Below are 26687 nucleotides of genomic sequence, written 5' to 3'. Positions count from 1 at the left end.
CACAAGCAGGACCGACTATTTTGTTTTCTGAGACATGGAAGTATTATACTGAGAACTTCTTAACAAACACACTGAATCAAACACGCTTTAAAATTTAAAATTGTCTATATATACATCATATAATAAAATATTTAACACTTACGTCAATCAGTAAATTATTTAAAATGAATATCCTGATCAATTATACATCAATCGAATAAAATTAATTACGATTCCGTAATTTGAATATAAAATAAATTAAATATATCATTAAAAATATATTTAAAATATATAGTATGTTTTATTATTTTTTATCTTAAATATCGATTTTAAAAAAGATAGCCTTGGTGCGATTTTATGATATTTATTTGACGCACTTAGATTTATCTGCTACATCTACATTTTCTGCTTTATAAAATTCATTTCATGGTTTTATACATTTTTATTTTTAGAAGGTAGGTGACCAAAAAGGGCGATATATTGTATCCTCAAATACATGTATTGACTTGGGCGGAACCAGTTGCCGAAATTGCTGTAACGGAAGCGACGCAAATATTCCTTTTTTTAGTTATATGTATATAAAAATATATAAAAGTAGATATTTATAAAAATTAAAGTTAAAACAAATGGTATTTAAAATAATAGTTGAAATGCAATTATAAAAGATTTAATAACTTATCACCGGACAATATTTGGTTCATTTTTCGTTCAGAAAGTCGAAGGCTCGACTCAACGAAGAAACGCTGCTATCATTCTTGCTAGCATTCCGCGCGTTCACGGTTTGTACAGAAGTTATTTTTAATATCTGTATTTTATATTAAATGAATTCCCTAATTTTAATAATATGCTACTACACGTAAATATTGTTTATTTTATTTATTCTTATATTTATATTGTCTTTAATCATTTCGTTATTAAATTATTAACAATAAGTGTTATTTACTACATAAAAAAATATTTTCATATCAAATTTTATTATCATAGGTCTATAATCGTTTTCGATTTCTCCGGAACTTCATATCGGTCTAGACATAAATTATTCTCCAAACCTGTACTTTAATATTAGGTTTATTAATCCACTTCACGCATAGCTGTAATTTATTATTATTGTTATTTTACATTGTAATATTATCATTATATATTATTATCCTATAGCCTAGCTTTTTAACTCGAAAATCGGAAATTTTGTATTAAGAATCATTTAGAAATAATATCTTAATATTTTAAGTAATGTATACATATATGTTATATATGAAAATAGTTCATTTATCTATTTTTACAAAAAACGGCCAAGGCTTTGATGATACGTATTCATTTTTTTTAAATAACGATTATATTTAGTAAGCCCACTGAGCGTGGCCGAATTAGCGATGTCCTAATATTTGTATGGTATGCAGCATCTGTATTGGTATATTATATTGTCTGTGGTAAAACATACCCTTGCTACATTACTTAGGCTTACGTTAGTATCCGATATTCATTATGATTTGATACATTACTTAGGCTTACGTTAGTATCCGATATTTATTATTTATTTGAATAGGTAACTTATACTTTAGGTGACGTGTTCACAAGTTTAAATAAGTTTTAAAAGGTCACAAGGTAATTTCATCTAAACGTAATAATTATTCTTTTGACGCCTTATGAATGCACATACGTTTTGATCGCTCAGTAACCGCTTACCAAACGATCGTCCGACCGCACGCTTACAACCAGCAACCGAAACTTTTCTTTACTGCTTTTGATTTTATTTAATTTATTAGCTTTCAATACTACAAATCTGGGGTTAGCTTTTATTAAATAAATGCGTTATTATGTCGTTTATTTTCATTAGAATATATAAGTAAATTAAGGATATTTTTTCATATTTAAATTATGAATATTCAATAGAAATAGACGTACACTACAGATTACTTATCTGTCTCTTGTATGTTATTTAGAATTTCCTCAAGACCATTTTATGAGATTTTACATTTTATAAGATATAGCGAAGCACCTAAAATGTAACATTTTTGACGGACTGATCACACCAGTACAATACAACGAGATTGGAAGTCATCGTCACAAATTGTGTCCAAGACACCAAGACGTCGAGGTCATCTTACGACGGTGGCGCCACGACCTCGATGCCTTCATCAGAGAGGACGATTGGATTGAGGTGGCTAGGGACCGAGATCGATGGTAAGAACCTTGTCAAGACAGGGATTTAGGTTCTTAGTTTATTAAAGTCGTGTAAATCAAAATCGCCTACAGATATGTGAGGAATTGTGGGAAAGGAAAGGTATTTATCACTCTCGTTTAATAAAATTACCATATTTATTTTTATCGAAACAAATAGTTAAACAAAAAAGTTTGAAATTTGAACACACAAAACTATATTACTTGGGTGACCGATCGCTCGGCTCTAATAAATAATTATGTACAAAATTTGAGCCGAATCGTTACAATTTATTTTGATATACACGAAATAAATCTATACAATACGTCAATATTTAAAAAAAAACATAAAATTTCGCCATAAATACCAACGTTGTATCTATGGCGATCATAAAACAATAAGCTATGTCATTGTGAAACTATAATGCATATCTTCGTAAAATATAAATAAACAATATCTATCATTCTCTTTTTAATAACGTTACGTCAAAGAGAATCGCGGTAGCTGAACATGAAAAACTTATTTACTAATATTAAATTCTCTTCTAAAGTTTTCGTGCCAATACACAAAGCAATTTTCTGAAAAATAAGGTTATTTTTTATTAGAAAAGAATAAAAATAAAAATGTAACCAAACCAAAAGCTGAAAATGTCGCCCACGGACAGTGGATAGTTACGAACAGCAGAATACTGGTCGTCCATTTGAACGCACAGGTAGACATTCTTACTGCCTATGACACTCATATTTTTCAAGTGTAGATCAAAACTAAATCTATACAGCGTATAATATTCAATAATGACTTATAATTTACTGTTTTGTAATTTTAATTAATATTTGTAGGGTATCTCACATATATGAACAAATACCCTAAAATATAGTACCATTGTGACTCACATTTGCAACGGGACCCTTAATCATGCCAGTTAGGTATGTTGCCATATGCTTTGTTTATTGCTTTGAGTTTGACCAATAATTACTGGCACAAAGATAATAAAAAAAAAAAAACTGTACCTGATGGAATCATTTAAAAAAAGCCATTACTTTGTTTTTTAAATCTTGCATAAGAAATAATAAGTTTTCTTTTAAATATGCCATTAATATAGTGAATGTTAACCAGCATTGTGTACATAGACTAGACATATGATTTAGACTGGTACACTTATAAATATTTCTCAAAACCATACTCATGTAAAACAGAAAACTGGTCATAGATATAACCATAGACATATAAGTGTTGCAAGCCTATCATAAAAAAATTTAGTACAGAATTATGAAATTATCATTACTTAAAAGTTTGGGTACAATTATGGAGTTGGGATAAATCTTTAGAATTTATAAAACAACAAGTAATGACAGGAGATATATAAAGGTCTAAATATTATGGTTAATAAGTATAAGGTAGGTACTTAAATTAATTTGACCAAGTAAATATATATTTCAATTATAGAATTTTATCTCTTTAACATACAATTGTACACATTATAACTTCATCTGCAATTTATGTTTATGATAAATTTAAATTTTGTTTATCGTTTTTTTTAAGTTTCACTATTATTTCTGTTATTAATGGACATAAGCAAGGATGTTGACATCTTTACCAACAGTATGTACAAATTTGGAAGGACCATAATGCCATTAATAATAATAATATTATCTACAACTAATTTATTAAATTTCATATTAATTAAATGTTGCAAATATATTTATTTCTGATGAAAGCAATTTCATATTTATTAATGTATTCTGGAACTAAAACTATTTTTTATTATTATTATTTTTTGTAATTGAAAATTGTCTTTTATTTGGATTTTTTGTGCTATAATGAGTTTGTTGCCTTATTTTACTTGTGGTACCACTTTTTGTCTATATTTTGTCGAATATGTACTTTCATTTATATGTGTGTACTTTGTGGGTGATCTAATAAATAGTTGTATTACTATTTATTTCTATAGGTATTTTCATCATTTTAAAAATATTCTTGCATTTTCAGATTTAATTTTCTACTTAACATATTGTTTAAATTAAAGTTCTTGACAGGATTAAGGAGAAAGCATATTTTTGTAGTGTATAGATCGAAAAAAAGTCTTCAGCTTACATTGACTTCTAAATTATTTATTTAATCACATTTTTACTTTAGAGGTCAAACTATTTTTTTATGCTATTATAATATTATAAGTATTTATTGTTCTTTTAATACTATCCACGTAGCTAAATATGATTTTTGGCTGCGATCCACGCCTCAATAAGAGAGAGGAGGCGTTATAAAAACAAACAAAAAAATGACCTTTTGTGAATTCTTTGTAACATAATCTCACAAAAATTACCTTGTCTCCTGGAATGTTTTTCGCCGACATGGTGCGTCACCTTCCAGTCCTTTTATCCGACGTCGTCTTGGGGACGATTTATCCAAAGAAAGGAGCTCAATGTTGCTGCGGCAGCCCAGCATACGACACAAAACACTTCACTTTATCAATCACTCGACCATCATCACTGATAGAACGTCGCATTAAAACCACAAACACAATAACCGAGCCATCTTTTGGCGTTGTAATTAGCACGATTTCCCATTGAGATTCATCGGTACAAATAATTTTTCATATCACAACACACAAACACAGCGACTGACAGAAGCTAACTTGATTGAGGTTGACGGAAAATGGCGAGAGATGGTTACTGGTTCCCCTCTCGTCCCGCGCATGCTATAGTTTAGTTAGTTGTATTTCTAAATACTTTTCTAGATGGCAGCACACTTGAAAACAAACAGAATTACCAACTATAAATAGACAAATATTTGTGACAGATGGCGCTATACACTAATGTGTAAGATAATGTAGACTAGAAATGCCATATTTGTAACTGAATTTCCATATTAATTTATTGATTTCTTTAAAATGAAATAATGTTAAAAAAATGTATTTAAGTATTGTATATCGTATTTGATTCGATTGTTGTACGTTGATGTACTTTAATGTAGTATAACAACAATATTTTTCTTCATTTATAAAAATATATAGATAAATTACTTTACATATAGATACTATTTTAATACAAACAGTAAATTAAAGAGTCTTATTATTTATTTTAAAGATAAATTTTATAAATTTGTAGTAAGTTTGTATTAGTAGTTTAATTATCTTCTTTCCAATCTTCATAGATGTTTTACGTAAACAATTTAAAAAATATTAATAAAAATAAACAGAGTGTAAGTACAAATTGAGAATATTAAAAGTAAAAATCGTTCTAAAAGAAATTTCTATATTTTATTTATTTAAAAAAATAAAGTAGTATAGGTAGTAAAAGAATATTAATCTTTGTACTCTGTGAGCAAGTGGTATAGAAAGGCAACACAAATTTTAGCCGCTATTAGTAGTCGGCCGCGCATCAAACGCCACCGTTGGCGCCATTGTTGTTTCAATTCGCAAAATGGCGGATGGAGGCGTGGATATAGATTTATATGCCGACGATATTGAATCTGACTTTAATAGACAAGTAAGTTTAATAAATTTCTTTGGAAATACTATAATTTTACGTTAATAAATGAAATTAAAGAATAGGTTGTTGTGAATATTTTTAATAGATGAATAATGCAATGCCTTTCAGGATGATTTTGGAGGAGAAAATGTCGACTTATATGACGACGTTCTAGCAGCACCAACAGCAAAACCAGATGATGGAGATGGGCCGCCGAACTCCGCGGCACCACAGCACCCTCACCCACCTGAAGAAACAAATGGTACCGCTCCTTACCATAACAACGCACCCAACCACGGGCATCATGGCCGCCGCTTTCAACTTTACGTCGGCAATTTAACCTGGGTTTGTACCTGATTTTCTCTTTAAATATAAGTGTAAATATAGGACAGTTATTTTAATGAACTACTTATAATAATTTTAAATATCTACTATTACAATACAGATATTTTGCCGGGACTGCCATCTTGAAAAATGTTAACCTTTTAATCGATTTTTAGAATTACCTATTCGCGTTCAACAAATGTTTTAATAACATAATTATGCGGTTCTCAGTACCATTATGTATATAATTAATGTAAATACCCGATGTAAAGCTTATAATGTCATCTGATATACTCAAATTTTAGCATTAATGATACTTTTCGTTGTGATAAATATAGGGCTACGTAATACGTATTTTCTTATAATTCAATTGATGAATATTTTAACAAGGGATATTTCTATGTTCAGAGTAAATACATTTATTAATTTCGAGGAACTACGAGGCATATGAATTTTAAGTTTTGTTTGCACATGCTTACAATTTTTTAAGTGTGAAACTGTTATTGTTATACATTTAACATCCACATAATCTAATACAATAAGTGTATTTAATAATGTATTTATAAGATGGCAGTCCCAATGATAAATAACCAAATGAACCATAAAACAAAATAATTAAATAACTCATAGTTGTTAACATATTGAACTTTTTTACATATTAAAACGTTAATTGAATAAATCTTATAATTGTTTTGTAACATACTTTTGATTTTTACTTTATAATTGATGTTATATCTTTACTCACATGTTACTCTTAGCTTAATAATAATAGCTAAAAATTTGTTTATATATTTATTGTTTGTTTTTCTTATTATGAAATAATATTTTAGTACTCCAAACATATATGAAATATAGTTACCAAATTAATAGTTTTAAAATTATTAAATTGTCAACACAAATAAAGAATGTTACTATGTGTCTAAACAACTGCATGTAGAATGAAGTTTGTATGTTATAAAACATTAAAGCAACTAAGAGGTTATGTTTTATGTTAATGGTTTCATTTGGCTATCTATTGTATGTAAAATGTGCCATTTTGTTTTTTTTTATACTAAGACAATATGGCACTATAAATACATAATAAGTTACTGTTTGGCTATATATTTGCATAAACTATACTATGATAAAATATTTCTATAATTACATTGATATAGCAACATTATAATTTTAAGTTTAGATAATCGAAAGCCTACTATATTAGGCATAAATAAGCATCGGATAACATAAGCAAATAGGGGGTTCCTGTATTTGGTTAGTTAAATGTAGTTATATGATAATGTAAGTATGTTTACTTATTGTTTATCAGTATTTAAATACTTCAATTATTAAGGTCTCATGTTCTTCTTTTTTTTTAACAATTTCAATTTCTTTTTTTAAATCAAAATTTCAATGTGTTGGACAAATTGACACATATTTATGATGGTGCTATATCATTATTTTTTAGCAAAAACAGGCAAGTCGATACCTATCTGTGATAATCTAGAAGCTTTATCGTATAAACATATTTCTTTTACAAAATATGTTAAATATAAAGTTTGTTAAATATTGAATCTTGTTTTTGCTTTTTTAGATTACAATATTGATTTTTTAATGATGGTTCGATAAGTTTTTTTTAATATTTTGTTATCACTGCAATTAAAACATTATAAAACAAGAAAGGAAACAAAAGATTGATCTTATTGCGTTAATTTATAGTAGGTAAAGGTGTTGTTTTTTAAATCATACCATAGTGTTTTTAATTCTGCACTTCACAAACTTGTAGAATAGTTTTTTTTTTTTTAATTCTTACATTTTGTTTTAACACTAAGAAATATCTTAGTTAATACAAAAGGAAAGAGATATTTATGTATTACTACTACTTGTTATGGTTTGTAGCTGGTGTAGCTCAAAGCAAAATTCATGTCTACAATTTATATCAAAGTTTATTATTGTATGTGTAAATAACAAAGAACATTTTAGGACAAGTTTCACTCTCGAGTGTTGAGTTCTATCAAACAATCCATAACATAAGTTTATAAATATCACTTTTTTAAATATCTCCTGTCATTACTATAAAATTGTTTTGTGGTTAAAATATGTTTGAAAATGGAATATGAATGTTTATTTTTTGAAGGGATGTTGTATATGATGATGGATGAGGGCTAGTCACATTATATATTTATATAAAAATACTTCATTTATGCATCTAATAACCCTAGATATGTAATTCCATGAGCTGTTGCTTAACTTTCCAAAAATGTTGTTAAAAACATTTTAAAAGCAGATTGTATTTTGTCTATAGAGTTACATTGAAACTTTGTTAGTTTTAATATGTCTTTATTATATTTAGAGCTTTGTTTAATTAGATTAAACTCTGTAGAGCAACAATTTGTCAATAAATTTGAGGGTAAGGCAGCATTATATAAGAAGCAATAATTTACTATAAAATTGCATTGTTTTGAAATCAGAATATTGGGTGGAATGGTTGCATGTCAAATATGAATTTATATCATCACCAAAATTCTGATTATATATTTTTATATATTATTTAATCCTCATTTTTCTTTATCAGGTTACAACAAGGTAAGAATTTTAAGCTTGTAAACTGTAGCTCTCTGTCTAAAATTCGTATATTGACAGATTTTTTGTCTCAGTCGAATAAGTGTGTAATATTTATTTACTTAATCGTATTTGTATATATTTAAACTAGTAATGGTTTAGTTATAAGCCATTATTAGTGTATTTTTCTATTTCGGCGCGAAAAGATTGTTACGTTATGTACTTTTGTAAGTCATTGTTGATATGAGGTCGTGAACTATAAATATTTTTAATGTAACATTAAAAAATATAGTATAAATTGAATATCATTGTCTTGATTGAGATGGGAGTAGGGGATCCAACATTTTTGGGCTTATATTATTTATTGATTTTTGTTACGCGCGTTCTATATAAAATCAACGAAATGTACAAATTGCTTTATAGAAATACAATTTGTACCTTTATATTATGTTACAACCGAGTGTTTAAATCACAATATGTTCATTGTGTCGAACAAACTAATGATTTGTTGTGAGTAATTTAATTAATCCTGTAAAAATATTACGTTAATGTTTGATACTTGAATAAAACTGAAACTAATGTCTAATTTAATCACCGCCTTAGTTCGTAATCACTTAACTAGTTAAATAAATAAATTAATTCATAAAGAACTCAATTCTTTTATAAAATGTTAAATAATTTATAAAATAAGTACATTGTTAATAGAATTGTAAAACTTTCGTCCTTCTCTGTTATTGAAGGAATACAAATCAATCCGGCTTGTTTAAATTGCAGTATGTTAACTGCTTTTTTTCTTAAATATATCATGAATATGATAATAACGAAAGATGTGATGATGAAAATAAAATTATGGTTAAAAATAAAACTGTTTCCTTTCGACCCAATATTTTCCTAACGTGGAAATCATATGAGATTAAACTTAATGAAAATATCTAAAGTCGATATGAGTGTAAGTTTTATGCTAGGCTACGAATGATTGGCGCGAATGTTGAATGATTTATATTGCATACGATAAAACTCATTATATTACGACAAACCGAATATAATAGGAAATATTAACATTTTATTGAAGTTTAGTGCAGTTCATAAATGCGCGTTTATTGTAAAAGTACTCGTAGGGCTAATATTTTCGGAGTATTAACGTTATCGATATCGAAGTATTACGACAAAGGCATTCGAGGCACAGTCAAGTATGTATTTTATATTTGGCTTCACATACAACGTGATAGCTTTTTCCTGAGTTTTGGATACGTATTTTTCAGTGGGCGACAGATCAAGACATTGCTAACGCGATCGCCGATATCGGCGTCACGGACTTTCAAGATGTCAAGTTCTTCGAAAACAGGGCAAATGGACAGTCGAAAGGTTTCTGCGTCATATCGCTGGGTTCGGATCAATCCATCAGGGCGGTCATGGATCGGCTCCCGAAGAAAGATATTCACGGGCAGCATCCCGTCGTGACTTTGCCTACTAAACAGGTACGTTATAAAATAAGTGTCTTTTCAGAAACTTATTCTTGATATTAGTATATGCATTAAAACACTTTAGGAGACACGTATGACACTGAAGTTAATATGAATCGAATTAGTTATACGTCTCAAAAAAAAACAATCTACTATGCGCTCCAATATACTATCGATCTAAATTTTCATAAATAGGCTATTGTTCAATTGTATCCATTATTCATTTAAACAAATATTATATCTAAGTTAAAATATTTTACGCATTAACACAGAAATATAACAATTTTTAAAACATTCATTGATATTGAATTAATATAAAGAGGCTAACCTTTTGTATAGTAAATTATTCAAATAAAGTTATTTATCTTGTTAACGATAGCCGATTCCAATAGAAAAATGAGTAGATTTACATGTTCCACGCGATTTGCTGTATGTACTATATCTTATACAACAAGTATTCCATTTAACTACTTATATTCACTTTAATTTTACTTCTAAAAAGCCGAGATGGCCTAGTGGTAAGAACGCGTGCATCTTAACCGATGATCGTGGGTTCAAACCCGGGCAAGCACCACTGAATTTTCATGTGCTTAATTTGTGATTATAATTCATCTCGTGCTTGACGGTGAAGGAAAACATCGTGAGGAAACCTGCATGTGTCTAATTTCACTGAAATTCTGCCACCTGTGTATTCCACCAACCCGCATTGGAGCAGCGTGGTGGAATAAGCTCCAAACCTTCTCCTCAAAAGGGAGAGGAGGCCTTAGCCCAGCAGTGGGACATTAACGGGCTGTTACTTTACTTTACTTCTAAAGTTCCGATAACATAAGTCTTCAAGCATTCGCAGTTATTCGAATTATTTATCGATTATTTAATAACTCGACGAATGATATCGCCTCAATTGAATAATTAAGTTGCTTATTTGTCTTTACTTCTACGGTTGGATTGAACTGAATAAGTTATACATTGGCGTACACATAATTCATGTCGGACAAGCATTTCTTTATTTATTGGGGTTTTATTTATTCATTGAGACCTATACTGTTAGTGTCACTATTTTTAGTCTTCTAAGTTTTAATTAGCTGATAAAAATATGATTGAAAAAAATTAAAAACAAGATAAGCGAATTCTAAAATCCAGTATAAAAGTCCACTATTATTTCAGCAGATTCTTAAGCAGAGAATGTATACTATTTTCAGTATTAACAAAGACAAAACATTGTGGAGATGTCTTTTTAGAAGTGTACTTAATGTTATACATATTAAAAATTTTTTTTTATCATGAATTATTTCAACTCTAGTTATTTCTTATTCATCCGATGAGTCCTTTATGTTAATGATATTTCGATCTGATATTTTTCTTCTGCAATAGCAAGACAAAAAATTCTCCATTCCTCTTCAGTTATGATTTTTTGTACATCAATAGTTATAGTATTAATTTTTTCACCAGCTATTGTATGCATTCATATTCATTCTGGCATTTGTTACGACGTAAGTTTTAAAATATTTAATATCAAATAAGACACTTCTGAAGCTACTTATGCGAGAATTCTCTCTTGGCACGTAGCTAGGCACCAACTAGTTTATTCCTGTTTCAGTCACACATTCAGTGTTTTATCTTTGTAATCGTGTATTACACTACTACACAGGCAAAAACGATTTCAAGCTTAAGCTAAAAAGCTTTCTCTCATTCAAATAAAAACTAAAGTTTTGTTCTTTGTTTTCTTATTAATTGTGGACCCGTACCGCATGTGGACCAAAATTAGACTTATAATATTCAAATTGAAGCCTATTTATTTGGACAATATTAATATTCCTTTAGTGCATATATATATTGTTCAAAGTGTACTAAATAAACAATATATAGATGTATATAAGTTTGATTAATTTTTAAAAACAAAATAAATCTACATTTTTTTAATGAGTGAGCATGAATAGTCCTACTAGTTGAAATAGTTTTCAGATCACAATTAAGATCTGAATCTAATCATGATTATCTCAATTATTGTATTGAACTTTAATAAGAATTAATATTGCCATGTTTTATAAACAGTACTTATAATATGCCTTGTATTTCACAGGCTTTAAACCAGTTTGAGAGTCAGTCTAAGACAAGGTCTACTCCACCTGGACCGAACCCTGGCATGAGAGGACCTCATCCCGGTGGACCACCTGGACCACACCCTGGAGGTAATAATAAATATTAATACATAAATAGTTAATTGGTTAGATCGAAAAAGTTTTATTTATTTAGTTTTTCCTTAGATTGGACAATTTTGATTAGACAATTTATTTAGTCTTTAGTGTGAAATAGAATAGAAATGTAAAGATTTAATTGAAAATTAAATAACAATGCATATGTATGAAAATGTCGTAAGCATAAACAAATAAAAGTTGAACTAGTAAAAATGTAAACTAACAAACTATCAGCAATGCATCGCTCCCCAGAATTCTTCGGCGGCGGACCAAACGGCCCAGGGCCCAACGGGCCTCGTATGATGATGCCTGGTCCTGGTCCTCATCACCAGCTCCGTGGACCACCGCCAGGGCCACACGGACCACCGCCTCATCATATGCCACAGCATCAGGGTCCACCACCGCATCATATGCCGCCACATCAAGGTCCACCACCCCATCAGGGACCACCACAACATAGGCCACCCATGCAGGTATAATTTTTTTATATAATTGATGGTATGATTAACTATGTAATAATCAAACAATAGTCGTTACAAAACAAGTGATTTTTATATTACCACTTAAATTTTGTCATGAGCTGACTATTTACATATGTTGCGTTATTTTTTTGAGATATTGCTAAATAAGTCGCCCCAAGAGCTTTTGAAACGAATATTGCCTATTATATAAGTCTCCAGAATATATATAGAAATGTCAGCAATGGTTTATGTTTAGATAGCTTTTATAGATAATTTACAGTAAACATTTTATGTTTAAATAAAGTTGAATACATAACGAAAACTTTACTGTGCTTTATTGTCACAAAGTATTAATCCTTATCTTCAATTTCTATTTTGAAATTTATCTTGAATGAATATTGCCGTTTACACCTTAAAATTCGAACCAGTAGTAGAAATATTACGTAATGTATAAAAAAAACGCGGTACGTGTTGTACGACGCACAGTACGGGCACATTAATCGGTTGGCGAATAATATCGCATTGAATAAAATTCTTATTTAATCCATACAAAGTCTGGACGAGTAGCTAGTAAACATCTAAATATATATGCATATTTTTATTCATTAATATACCTTTGAGTTTTAACAATATTTGTATTCAGTTCCAAGGGCCGCCGCAGATGCAACGCACTCCTGGGGGTCCCGGAGGGCCGGGCGGCCCCGGGCCCGGGCCGGGCCCACGCTCCGGCCCCGAGTGGCCGCGCCCGCACCACATGCCGGCGCCCGCGCCGCAGTACGGCCCGCCGCAACACCAGATGCCGCACCAGATGCCACCGCCGCACGCTGTGAGTGTCCTTTACATGAGTATAGTTTACTTGCACCAAATAAGAGTTCTCCTGTAGCTGTTTCTTCATTTAGTTAAAAAATGTATTAAATAAATTATTAAGGGATTAAAAGAAAGCGAATGTGTAATTTGCTAAGTAAGGCTTTTAGTAACCATCAAACACGCATTATCTAACTATGCAATACAGATTATATTATTTAATAATAATTAAATAGTATCAATTTTGTACATTTTAACCTATCTTTTGGAGACTTATAAATGCATGCACTAAGTTTAATGTTTTTATGCAGCCGCCTGGACAAGGCATGCCGCCTCCTCATCACCAACTTCCGCCGCACCAGCAGGGCCCCCCTAGGGGACCTGCACCATTACCGCAACATCCAGGTAATATTAAAAAAAAGCTAGATCTAAAAAAAGTTGACTATTAAATCACAGTATTGTCGCATTAAGATAATCGTCAATTTAAATTCATTAATTTGCAGAAACTCATAGAAATAATTTCTTTAGTGGTTGTTTAAAATTGATGGATTTTTATGTTAATAATTTTTGTTTCATGCAGGTGTAGGTGGTGCTCCAGCACCACATGTAAACCCCGCATTCTTCAGTCAACAGCCTCCTGTGCAACCTGCTCCCCAGGTGCAACCGCCACAACCTACTCCACAAGGTTAATATAAATATATAATCCGAGATAATTTAAAATACAAAAATTGTAACACTTCATGCATACGACGATTTCAACATTTAATTAAATTGTTACATAAAGTAATTAATTGTATTGGCATATATTTTTCAATTATTTGAATTGAAAGCGCGTTCGCGTGATATTCGTTTTTAATTTCTCGTTGTGTTTTTTATACATAAAGGTATTTTTAATCAAGGTGCTCCATACGGTCACCCAGCTCATGGTGCGCCCCCGCCGACGCAAGGGCCTCCACCTGGAACAAGACAACCATATGGAAGACCACCGACGGTAGGTTTTTTATTCATTTATTACAACATCTACATATTATAAAATTAAAACAGTTACAAAATCTTTGTACATCCTACAATTAGGATAAGTGCATTGGTCATTAAGTGATATTACAAGAAATTTGAATAAATTCATAAAATAAGACGAAGGGCATGTAGATGTATTTAATCTTGACTCGGGCCTGATCAGTATTATTTTATATGAAAGTATTTTAATAAATGTAAGTGCTTAAATCACAAAATATTCAAATATTAAAACTATGTTGTTAAGGCACATGATAAGAGTTTCTAAGATAATAATTTTGTACCATCCTCTGTTGATTAGAGCTACCCCACGGGCGTCGAAGCCCGACCCACACATCACGCGGCCCCGCTCGGCCCACATGCGCCTCCTCACGTGGCCCACGCGCCACATCCAGCCCATCCTCCACATCCGGCCATTAGTGAGGCAGAGTTCGAGGAGGTGATGAGTCGCAATAGAACAGTATCGTCCAGCGCTATTGCAAGGGCCGTCAGCGACGCCGCTGCAGGAGAGTACGCGTCTGCTATAGAGACGCTCGTCACTGCCATATCATTAATCAAACAGAGCAAGGCAAGTTGCTGTTCCTTTTTTGCAATATTGTTGAATTATATATGAATAGCAAAATTAATGACTGGTTTTAGTGCATGAAGTATCTAGTAATGCCTAAAAATATTGTTCCTTAATATTACTGACGAGCCAGTTGGCGTGGTTGGTAGATACTTGCCGCCTTATTACTAGATCACGCCGAAGGTTGTGGGTTCGATTCCCACCTGTCACATCACCTGTCCCACATGTCTGTTTGTCCTGAGTCTGGGTGTAATTATTTATATAAGTATGTATACTGCTACTCGCTACTATCCACAAATCAATTTTACTACTATATAGTCCTATAAATAGACGTAAGTTTGTATATAAATAGGTGCGGGAATAAGCTATTAATAACAAAAGTGCATGTATAATCAACCCTTTTGATGTAAAAAATATTCTGCAGGTGGCCCACGATGATCGCTGCAAGATACTAATCTCGTCTCTACAAGACACGCTGCACGGCGTGGAGACCAAGTCGTACGGCGGCGAGCGGCGGCGCTCGCGCTCGCGGGAGCGAGACGCGCGCGCGCACCACCGCGCGCCGCGTCGCCGCGAGCGCTCCGCCTCGCGCTACCGGGACCGCTCACGCGACCGCGACGACCGCGACCGGTACTCGCGGCCTCACTGCCCTGTTGCATGCTTCATTACGCCGACAATACACTACTTATTTTGTAGCATCTTCAGTAATTGCTAAAGAAATAAATTTGAAACAAGATGATGAGACCTCCCCCGTGTCTAAAAGAATAAAACATATGTGAACGTGTCGCTTTTGGTATCTCTCGAATGATTAGCCAGGAACCGTTTTGTGCAATATTCCGTGGTTCATGACGGTGGCTTGATTTTAACAACACGAAATTAGGCTTTTAAAATTTTGTATAGTTTTCGTGTTAATAAGTACCCTGGGATGTGATTAATTTCTGAAAGTCAGATTCAAGAACGTTTTATTAAATTCAATGTAATCACTTGATTACAGGTACAGGGAAAGGTCGAGGGATCGGGAACGCGACCGTGATACGTAAGGCTTAGAAATTAAAACAATCGATAAAAAAAACGATTCCGCATCCCTCTCTGAATTGAAAGAATTCAGAATCATACAAATAATTGTAATATTGTAAACTTGCTTTCTATAAAATATTTTTTTATTACAGGTATTACAGAGATTATCGTGAGAGGGAACGCGACAGGTCTAGATCAAGGGATCGCGAACGTGCCGATCACTACAATAGAGGACACAGCCGAGAAGAGAGGTGAGACATCATTTAAATTATGTAAATATTTTGTAAAGGCAACTTTGTTTTGATTGAGATTTATATAACTTCACAAAGTGCAACAGGGATCATTGTAACATTAAAACAATAATAAATTAAAACCCCGTAGGCCCCGCAAGTCCCCCGTGGAGCCGGTCGCGGAGGCCGGCGCGGGCGACGCCAGCAGCGCCAAGAGCCGCACGGCCGCCGCACCCTACTATGACGAGCGGTACCGCGAGCGCCGCGAGCGCGACCCGCCGCCCGCCGACCGCGAGCGCGATCGTGACCGCGACCACCGCCGCGACGCGCGCCACTAGCGCCGCACACCGGACCCTTTCCAGTCACGTCAGATAGCAATAATCGATCAACTGATTCAAATAATTCAAAGCGTACCGTGACGCGACAATATTTGTAACGTTCAAAATAGCTATAGGCCTATGAGCCATAATAGACTGGTAAACGAATTATTTGTGTCTGCTTACATTGTGTTTCTACGTACTGATGTTCACAGGATTATATCGCCATGGATTAGTTTGTCTACTACTACTTTTCTCTAGATTTTTTTTGAAAATATTAATAGTGTTTGTTTTCTGTTTTGTTGTATGATGGTCGACAGTTCGCAGCGTCCATTTTAAACTTGTATCTGTTGTGAATTACCTTTAATATAGTTTATCTTAAATAGCACATTTAAAATTTCACTCCTGACCCAGATGCGTATTTTTGATATAACAATATTGTTTTTTAGTTTCCATAACGCCATGTCGTTATGAAAACTAAAAAACAATATTGTTGTTGTTGTTGCGCTGGTATTGTCATTTTGAATGTTACTGTAATTGCTCGAGAGTGAATTTAAGTCATAGTTCATTAATAGTATTTCCGCAGACGCACTCATTTTTGTTCGTCTTGCACTAAAAGTTGGGCATGCGCACCAAATATGACATTACAATAAAAAATAAATAATGTTAGCAAATTCCGGCCTCATTTATCGTAAAACACAACGATATATAATCATTTTACAGTGACAAACATACTCGAGAATTTTAAACGTTAGTCATTTTTATTGTTTGATCGTGAAATATTCGTACAAAGGCATACAAATATTTGTACGTAATATCTATACTTCGTGACGCATAAATACCATTCTCTAAATGGAAATGAACAACATTCCAACAGAGGTTCTTTTAACCTAAAATTGACACCAAATTTAACATATTTGTGTGAAAGAATTAACATTAAAGATTTCTTGAGAGTTGTAAATCTACATTTTATTGAGTAAGTTTGATAGTCGGGCGGAATATCAAAGTTATTTAAATAAGTACTAATTAGATGTTAGTTAGGTTCGTAGACTTAAGAATTTAAGTATGGATTTGTTCCATATATATTGTGACACTGATTTTTAGGGCTTATTTCCTGAATAAACAAATTTATCATTAAAATTTCGTTTTATTTGCTTAATTTTGCTTTTGAAGATAAGATCGATATTATACTAGTAAGAATTAATTAAAGATTTTTATGTCAAACTCATCGAGTGGGTTTGTTACATTTAAGTATATTTCTTAATAATTTTACTCTTATACCACGGCTTATACTTCGTCCAACATGTTAATTACATTTTGACATTTGTATAGAACGTAACGTACCTATTCCAAATTACGTAAAATTTTACAGATTTTTACTCATTACATATTCTACCGCCAACTAGCAATATATATAGTATTGCGTTCCGGCTTTTTATTTTTATTTATTTATTTATTTTGAACAAATTATACATATATTAAACAATATATACGATACTAACTACAATAATATATATAACTATAATAAATGGTTTGAAAGTTGAGTGAGCCACCAACCTTGAGGACTAAATTATTATGTCCTTTGGGTTAGGTTAATAGTAAAAAATGTAAGGAATGCTCAATATTTAATAAGGGTTTAATTTTTTTACACGGTATTGAACTCTTACCATCAAGGGACTCATTTGTTTTGACCAAGTATATACCTATATTTATAATACGAAAAGTAACTGATCACGTCTATGGTAATATCTACTTTAGATATTATTCTGAAAACATTTTTTTTCATAGCAACATTTGTATAATTAGAATAGCCCTAAGTAAGATTAAGTGTTTATGAAATGCACTAATTACGTTAAATTTGTAATGAGCGAAGTTGAAGATTGCAGCGCTAATCTTGATTACTGTTATTTTTAAATGAACTTGTAGTTTTTAAATTGAAAACGTGTTTCAGCTGTTTGGAATTTTCATTATAGCCCTTATATTTTTATGAATCCATACAAATTATATTTAGTAGAGATTGGAGTCAAATAAGTCATTTCATAAAAGTCTATTGACAAATTATTAAGCAAACATTTCAGTAAGTTAATGTCATATATTTTTTTGATATAAACTAATTAAAATTTGATTTAAAGATTAAGTTTTTGCGTATTCCCTAGGTAATTTATCTCCTTTTAATTAGTAAAGTATCCCGTTCTATAAACATGTTCTGCTTTATTGTGATTCGAAGTTCTGCTATATCGAGATTTTGTGATTTGAATAAAAATCTGCAGATATATTTTTTACGAAATTAAGTTTACAGTAAAATATATATGTAACATTTGGATGAGCATTCATACAATATAACAGAAAGTAATTTGATTGTGAATATACTAAAAAATTAAAATCCTAATTCTCGACGGGATTCATGTTTTGAAATGCTTCGATTTTAGTCAAAGCTTTACATTTAACGAACTAGTAAAAGAACAATTCAAAAGCAGAGCCAACTTGAATACCTATATACGATTTTGTATTTATTACGTCCGTGATTTTTTAAACACGAATAAAATACATTGACCCAAACTAATTAAGTATACGACTATAAATGAAATTAAATATTACTGGATCGCGTAACAGTTATCTCGTTAAAAAATTCTTGATGATATTATCAGCATTTGACAATAAAGCATTGTTAAAAGTTTTCCAATTAGAACGACTTAAGTAAAAGGTTGAAAAATGAAGCCAGAGTAAAATTATAAGTTGTTGATTATTGATCAATGCTCGAAATTACCTATTTACATTTCTACTGCAGTTTTTATAATTACAGATTTTATTGTTGGTAAAAATATAATTTATTTACATTAAGAATAAATAAAATACACATCAATATTAACAACGCCTGCTCTTTATATCATGTATTTAGTATTTTATTAGTATAAAATGATATCATATATACTAGAAATATCTTCTTTTCGGATTGAGTAGGTCTATAATGTTTACCTTACGGCCTCGACAGTGTTACCGGGCAGAAATGCGACTCATATATACTCAAACCAGATGATGGGAGCCCACTTAAGGGCTGAGAATCCACGCCTTTTAAGGATGCCTCATGTGAGGCCAAACCTCATCTTAGAATGCCGTCGACTTCGTCGGGAGGACGCTTATTTTATTCATTCTAAATGAAAATGATGTAAAACAGTTTTGAATATAAATAAAAACAGTCGTGACCTGAAAAATAATTTTTCGGAGGTAAGTTATTTCCTTTTTAAGACCAATAATTAATTGCTAAATTAAATTCGTCGTCCACTTGTCTCAAAATAACAGTAAATTCTAAAACGATTGAACATTTATTTTAGTATTTAGTGTCAACCGTGAAACGTGAATTGTTAAATGAATTCGCACCATTAATTTTACGATCTTTATCTTCACCTCAAGAGAGCCGCCTCCAGTCGTTCTACTTTAAACAGATTCAAATTGATAACAGTAATTAAATTAGAGTAAGTCTTCATAAAATGTGATAATTTTACTAAAAACTTTTATTTATTGGTAAAACGGTAATGAAGAAGTTAATTGACATGGTAATTTAAGCTTTAGTTAATGGATGGTTATATGAATTTGTATCGTGACGTCAATTTTTTTTTTTTATATAGAATAGGTAGGCGGGCTCTCATATGGGCCACGTGATGGTAAGTGATGACCAACGCCCATAGACATTAGCGTTGTAAGAATAACTATCGCTTACATCGCTAATGCGCCACCAACCTTGGGAACTCAGATGTTATGTCTCTTGTGCCTGTAATTACACTGGCTTACTCATCCTTCAAACCGGAACAATGCCAAGTACTGCTGTTTTGCGGTAGAATATCTGATAAGTGGGTGATACCTACACAGACGAGCTTGCACAAAGCCCTACCACTAGTAAATATATTATAGAGTGGAAATTTTATGTTTACTGTTTTTTGAATTCTATTTAAAACTACTAACAAACTAATTACTTGACAATGAGTTTTCACAGCGTACATTTTAATGAGAATATGGGCTACAAATTATAATTATTCGCTATATATAATATTTCACGTCATATGTTTAATTATGAAATTTGCGTGATGGACGCCTCAGGCAAACACTGAAAACCAAAAGATCTCCAAAATGTGTGCAAAAAGTCTATTCAGGCGTATCTTTATAAGTACTTTGTCACTTCTAAAGAGAAGAACCATAAAAACTTTTATGTTTCGATTTGAAACTCGATTTACTTTATCCAATAAATGGCATGCACTTCTACTTTGCGGTAACACTTTAATTTATACCAGTGCTTTCAGGGATGGTAAAGACGATTCCGTCGAAACCTTTCAACGTGAGATGTATAAACAAATGCAGAGAGACCCTTAGATGTCGTCATTCCAAAGGAATTTTATATAAGCATTATGTTCAGTAAAATATCGAATTAGGGTAATGCTAAGTTAGTAGAATTCAATTACACAAAAACACAAGGTATCTACTTACCGTCAAACGGAATTCTTATGTATTAATATTTATCTAATAAACATTAATTCACAATATTGGAAGATCCATACGAACTAAATATAAGATCTTATTAAATCATTATAAACTTGGTACTACATACATTGTAGAATAAATGAAAGTTTTAAAAAGATTTACCTAAATTCGTTTGAATTCGATCTTGTTCTATTAAGCCGTCAAAATTATTTGCTTATATATTGTTTTCAGGGTAATATGTTTTCTGAATTAAATTTTAAATCCGAACATAGTAGTTAAAAACGGTCTTCCTTGGTTACTTTTGGACTTTATACGAGTATCTGCTTGTTTATCTACTTTTTGATAGATACCACCCATGAGGGGGTACTCAACACGTATTCTACCGCTAACAACAATACTAGTATTACTGTGTTCCGGGATTTGAAAGGTGTGTGAGCTAGTGTAACTGCAGGCACAAGGGACATAACATCTTAGTTTCCAAGCTTAGTAGCGCATCGGTAATGTAAGGAACGGTTACTACTTCTTACATTATATTACTATTCTTACATATATCTATGGGTAATAAACCATCAAATGAACCATTTTGACTTCCCTCTACTTATTTTATAATATATATGTATATAGCTCTCAATATTTTGTAATGTGTAATTTTGTGGACAGACCATTTTATGACAACAAAGACTTAGTTTTATTTGTAAAATATGTACAGTATTTTGTGAAAACGGGTCATACCAAAATGGTATAGATTTCAAACAATATTTTCCCATGAAGTTGTCGGCCTGCCACGGAACATTTAATACAGAGGCTGCAGGTCCCTGTTCACGGCTAATTGACCTTTTACGCTTCGTTTTGTTATCGTACTATTGGCATGCATTTATCGTCTCAATAACTTCGTTTTATAAGTGACAACAAGAGAAGAATGAGATATTGTACAGCTAATCATAATCGAAATTCTTCCATTATTTTGTTTGTATTATTGTATACAAAAGATTGGCTTAATACTAGAATATTTATACATACACATCCTGAAACACATTTCACACGTCAGGCAACGTGCCTGACGCCAAAAGTGCAACGTTACGACGTCCCCGGGTTCTGATATTTTTTATTATAATCTTGACTTTGTTTTCGAACTCCGAAGCATGTTGATGAAGTTTTGCCTTCCTGAGTATATGTTAGCATTATACTTTATTTATATTAATTAATAAAAAAATGATTTTCTTTGATAGTTAATCTAATGTATAATTTACTTAAAAATAGTTTTAATTTTTTTGTCCATAAACAAAAATATATAAATATTAAGAATAAATAATAAATAAAACAGTATTATTGCATATGCATTATTATTATAACAAAACATTTGTGCGGTTTAGGAAATTAAATGAGTTTAACTGAGAGACTTAGAGGAAGCTATGTGAAAGGTTATATGCAAAGTAAATGAAGACATCTACAAAATTTTAGTCTAAAAATGTTAAATACTGTTTTTATGTCGCTTATATTTCTTTAAATATCCTTAAAAAATAGTTCTGGAGGTTGTTACCTTAATTTATTAAATATTTTAATTAGAATGAGCTCTATTTTGATTACAACGAATAAACGGATATCAGGCAGATGTCTTCTTTTACGTTAAGACTTTTACAAAGTAAAAAAATACATCTACATTATTTCAGAAAAACAACGAAATAGCGATAAAACCCGTTATAAAATAAATAAAAAATGTTATTTTAAATCCTCATGGAAAATTTCAAGTTAATTGATACATAATGCATCATGTGCTTAATTTGTGATTAAAATTCATCTCGTGCTTGACGGTGAAGGAAAACATCGTGAGGAAACCTGCATGTGTCTAATTTCATTGAAATTATGTCACATGTGTATTCTACCAACCCGCATTGGAGCAGTGTATAGCGGAGCAATAAGCTCTAAAACCTTCTCCTCAAAAAGGGAGAGGAGGCCTTAGCCCAGCAGTGGGACATTAACAGGCTGTTACTGATACATAAATGTCGTAATGGTAACTATTTTTTACTTAATGTGCTCTCCTGAAAAATTGCTATTATGTAGATATTCGTATCTTGTTTGCTGCCATCGAAAACATAACAATATTTTTAGTATAGAACAAAATAACGAGTGCACACCGAATTTTTCTAAACTTATTCATGTCATGGCTGTGGTCATATTTCTACTGTGGAGTTTAACTATGTACCTAAATAAGAATTTCAAAACAAAAAAAAATATTATACGTTTTTAGTATTTTATTTTTGGTTTTCTATGTGACTTTATTTTAATGAATAATAAATATTTTTAAATAAATTAATTGTTACAACACTGTTACAGTTAATAATGTAATTATTGGATATATTTCTGTTTCTTAAATTAATAATTTTAAACATCAAATTCAGTTAGTTTTAGCAAAAAATCAACATAAGCAATCAAGATTAAGAATATCAAGCAAATTTACAGCTGTTTTACTGGTGGTAAGGCTTTGTGCAAGCTCGTCTGAGTAGGTACCACCCACTCATCAGCTATTCTATCGAAAAACAGCAGTACTTGTATTAGCAATGTTTCGGTTTGAATAGTGAGTGAGCCAGAGTAATTACAAGCACAAGGGACATAATATCTTAGTTGCCAAGGTTAGCGGTGCATTGGCGATGTAAGCGACGATTAACATTTTTTACAATGCCAATGTTTATGGGCGTTGGTGACCGCTTACCACCAGGTGGGCCCATAAGCTCGTCCGCCTACCTATTATATAAAAAAAATATCTATGTGAATTATTCTAACCTTATTAATATTTGTTTGTCTTTTTTGATCGAACGATGAATTTTATTTAATGGATGATTAATCAATGACTATTTGATGATTGTTGTCCATTGTGGCTGTTCATCCATCAGTCCATTGTAGTACCACACTACATGAAAGAAAATTAGCCATCTTTATATCGCGCGATCTGTTAAAAGTCGCTTTTTTGTAAGAGGGGGAAAACGAGCAGGTAGTAGTCACTTTCCATCACTTGATGGAAGATCCGTTGTTAATTTCCCCTTGGCATATGATCTGACACAACTGGTTACATCGCCAACGTGAATTCCAGATGTGGAGGATCGTACACTTTCCCTGTTAGACTTTCTGTCTATATATAATATATATAATTATAAATTAAATATTGTTATTATTGCTTTATAAATAATGATCATTGATTTAGTTTTCATTTTCTTTCGATAGTTTTTTTGACGCTGAGCATATACTATCATTTCTCTGATTATACTGTCAATAGTAATCACTCGAATCATATGTATATTGAATGTTTGTAATGTATGTATACTTGAATTAATTTACATGATTTATTAACTTATTTTACAAGATTGCATTATCTACACTTGTTACGATTTCGGTTTCTTGACTTTCTTCTATAAAATTGCGATGAAGGCACGATATAAGTCCCGTGTAAATTAAAACAATAACAAAAAAAATATACGGTTGGGGAAGAAGAGACCTGGGGAGGAACGAAGTCCTTTGCGATATTTTTTCGTTTGCGAATGGACTTCAAGAACAGTCTTGCTACGGCATTCGTGCCGATGAGCAAAGCGTTCAATGGTGTCATGCTCACACGCACATTTTCGTTATTTTGTTGGATTTGTTCGTCTGTTCTTTCTGGTCTATTATTTCGCATGCTTGATGCTTTATTAGTTCGACGGTCCAAATGGATCCCCTTGCGTCTTGCTGGCATTTTTCACTGTAACACATACACATAAATAGATCAAATTGTTGGATATACTGATAAAAACGGTATACCGATAAAATATTTGATCTTTTAGCATTTTACCAACCTTTTCAATATCATAAAACACGTTTATATTTCTTATCAAATAAATAAATCATTAAATATTTTGCAAATTTTTAAATGTCAAAATGACGCGACGCTTCTCGTGAATGACGTAGACGAAATTTCGATGAGGTTTACTATAAGTAATTATTTTGATAGGTATTGTTCATACATAAATACTAAAATCGTGATTACAAAATGGAATGACGGGTTAGGAGAGTGAAATTTTGGGATTATATGTATTTTTTATGCTAAATCAAAATAAAATACAAATAAAAATAATGTCTAAAAATTAGAAAAAAAATATTCTGGATAGGGACACCTCAGCTAGCGTTATGAAATATACTTTACGACCTATTCTCATACCTCCCAAATATACATAACAAATTTCATAAAAATTGGTCGAGCCGATTCGGAGTAGTTCGACCACAAACACCGTGACACGAGATTTTTATATATTAGATGATAGCGTGAATATAATAAAATTGTAAATAAATATTGCAATAATTAGTGTTCCATCAATTATTGAAAACTGATTTATAAAAATGTTTTACATAATATTTATTTTTTCTGAAACACGAAACTATTTAATTTAACCCTTTGTATTTTTTTATTTTCTAATGTAATTTAAAAATGTTTCTTCTAATTAATAGTTGCTCAATTTTTCAGAATATCTGTTTTCACTTTAACATAGGAAAACATAGAGCCGTCATGTCATCGTTTAATATTTAAATATTTTTTGTTGTTTCTAAACCAATAAGTATATTTTCAGAGATGCGTACGTTCATCATTATTAATATTTAATCAATGAAGGTATTTAATTTAATTTGTGTTTATATATAAAATAATTCATCTCGTGCTTGACGGTGAAGGAAAACATCGTGAGGAAACCTGCATGTGCCTAATTTCATTGAAATTATGCCACATGTGTATTTAACAACCCGCATTGGAGCAGCGTGGTGGAATAAGCTACAAACTTTCTCCTCAAAAGGGAGAGGAGGCTTTAGCCCAGCAGTGGGACATTAACAGGCTGTTATTGTTACTGTAATCAATGAAGGTAGGATTTAATCCTAAGTATCAGGTATTAATAGAATTTTTAATTTAGCTTAATACCGTAACCAGAAAATTGGCAGAATCAATAAATGACCTATAGAAATGTTAAATATATAGTATATACAGAGAATATGGAGATGCAAGAAAATATACCCTAAAACAATTGTATATATTCGATATTTATGTAATATTTAATGATATACAATTAATAAATAACAATTATTTATATTATAATTAAAACAAATAGTAAAAATTAAGGAAGACAGCCAACTTGGTGTACAAAAATGTTACAACAAAACAGGGTTAAAGATAAATATTAATTTAAAATTACCCATTGGCGAAGTATATCATACCATAATAATTAACTACACCGTTTATAGTTATTACTTCTATGGGTGAAAAGTAAAAAAAAGTAGCGAAAAGAATTGCGTATCTCACACATTGCGTAACATATAAAATTCCTGCAATGATGATGATGTGCCTGAGATTCTCTCGACCGATTTCGACCACATCGGCCATTCCCCGAGAGTTTTTTTTTTTGTTTTCTCGCTGGAAAAACACATTTATGTGTTTCCCCCACATGAGGTGGGGGGGAAACACGTGATGTGGGACTTGCCTGCGCTGAAGACGCCGGAATACCCACTAAAAAACCAGCGGTACCCACTCCGTCTTGTCGGGGGACGTCACGGGATCTATATATCACGTCTCCAAATCCTAGGAGTTCTCGGGGTACAGAGACCCCCTAGCCCCGGCGACACTCACGGCGGGAGGAGAAGATGCGCATAGCGCCGACGTCTTCTCCCTGG

At 31.7% G+C, this 26687-nt stretch overlaps 2 protein-coding genes across 5 annotated transcripts in view; one reads left to right on the top strand and one right to left on the bottom strand.

The window, feature by feature from the left end:
- Positions 1–4821, bottom strand: part of LOC126776935 (ubiquitin-like protein 3) — a 161801-nt gene extending 156980 nt beyond the window's left edge. Inside the window, exon 1 of the mRNA XM_050499807.1 lies at positions 4461–4821. Within this exon, the coding sequence (XP_050355764.1) occupies positions 4461–4490 (30 nt within the window). The 5' untranslated portion in view covers positions 4491–4821. The remainder of the gene's footprint in view (positions 1–4460) is intronic.
- Positions 4822–5504: 683 nt separating this feature from the next.
- LOC126776779 (cleavage and polyadenylation specificity factor subunit 6) lies at positions 5505–16923 on the top strand. Of its 4 annotated transcripts, none has more exons than XM_050499535.1 (14): positions 5505–5625; positions 5737–5952; positions 9732–9947; positions 12013–12121; positions 12380–12600; positions 13232–13414; positions 13704–13797; positions 13973–14077; positions 14277–14383; positions 14708–14974; positions 15396–15601; positions 15966–16007; positions 16141–16239; positions 16370–16923. In XM_050499535.1, exons 1-14 carry the CDS (start codon positions 5560–5562, stop codon positions 16554–16556), a joined length of 2118 nt encoding a protein of 705 aa, XP_050355492.1. In that variant the 5' UTR covers positions 5505–5559; the 3' UTR covers positions 16557–16923. The 4 variants fall into 4 exon arrangements, with proteins under 4 accessions (XP_050355492.1, XP_050355491.1, XP_050355490.1 ...); XM_050499534.1 differs by having other exon boundaries at positions 12362–12600; positions 14292–14383; XM_050499533.1 differs by having other exon boundaries at positions 12362–12600.
- Positions 16924–26687: the final 9764 nt, after the last annotated feature.

The sequence above is a fragment of the Nymphalis io genome, chromosome 21 (genome assembly GCF_905147045.1).
Source record: "Nymphalis io chromosome 21, ilAglIoxx1.1, whole genome shotgun sequence".
NCBI lineage: Eukaryota > Metazoa > Arthropoda > Insecta > Lepidoptera > Nymphalidae > Nymphalis > Nymphalis io.
The sequence above is the reverse complement of the archived record's forward strand: the minus strand, read 5'-3'. Positions and strand labels throughout refer to the sequence as shown.

What these genes read in the sequence shown, in the direction of transcription:
- LOC126776779 (XM_050499533.1), top strand. Translation starts at nt 5,560, where the DNA reads ATGGCGGATGGAGGCGTGGATATAGATTTATATGCCGACGATATTGAA. An exon ending in AATCTGACTTTAATAGACAA is followed by an intron (nt 5,626 to 5,736) that starts GTAAGTTTAATA and finishes AATGCCTTTCAG; the next exon opens with GATGATTTTGGAGGAGAAAA. An exon ending in CGGGAACGCGACCGTGATAC is followed by an intron (nt 16,008 to 16,140) that starts GTAAGGCTTAGA and finishes TTTTTATTACAG; the next exon opens with GTATTACAGAGATTATCGTG.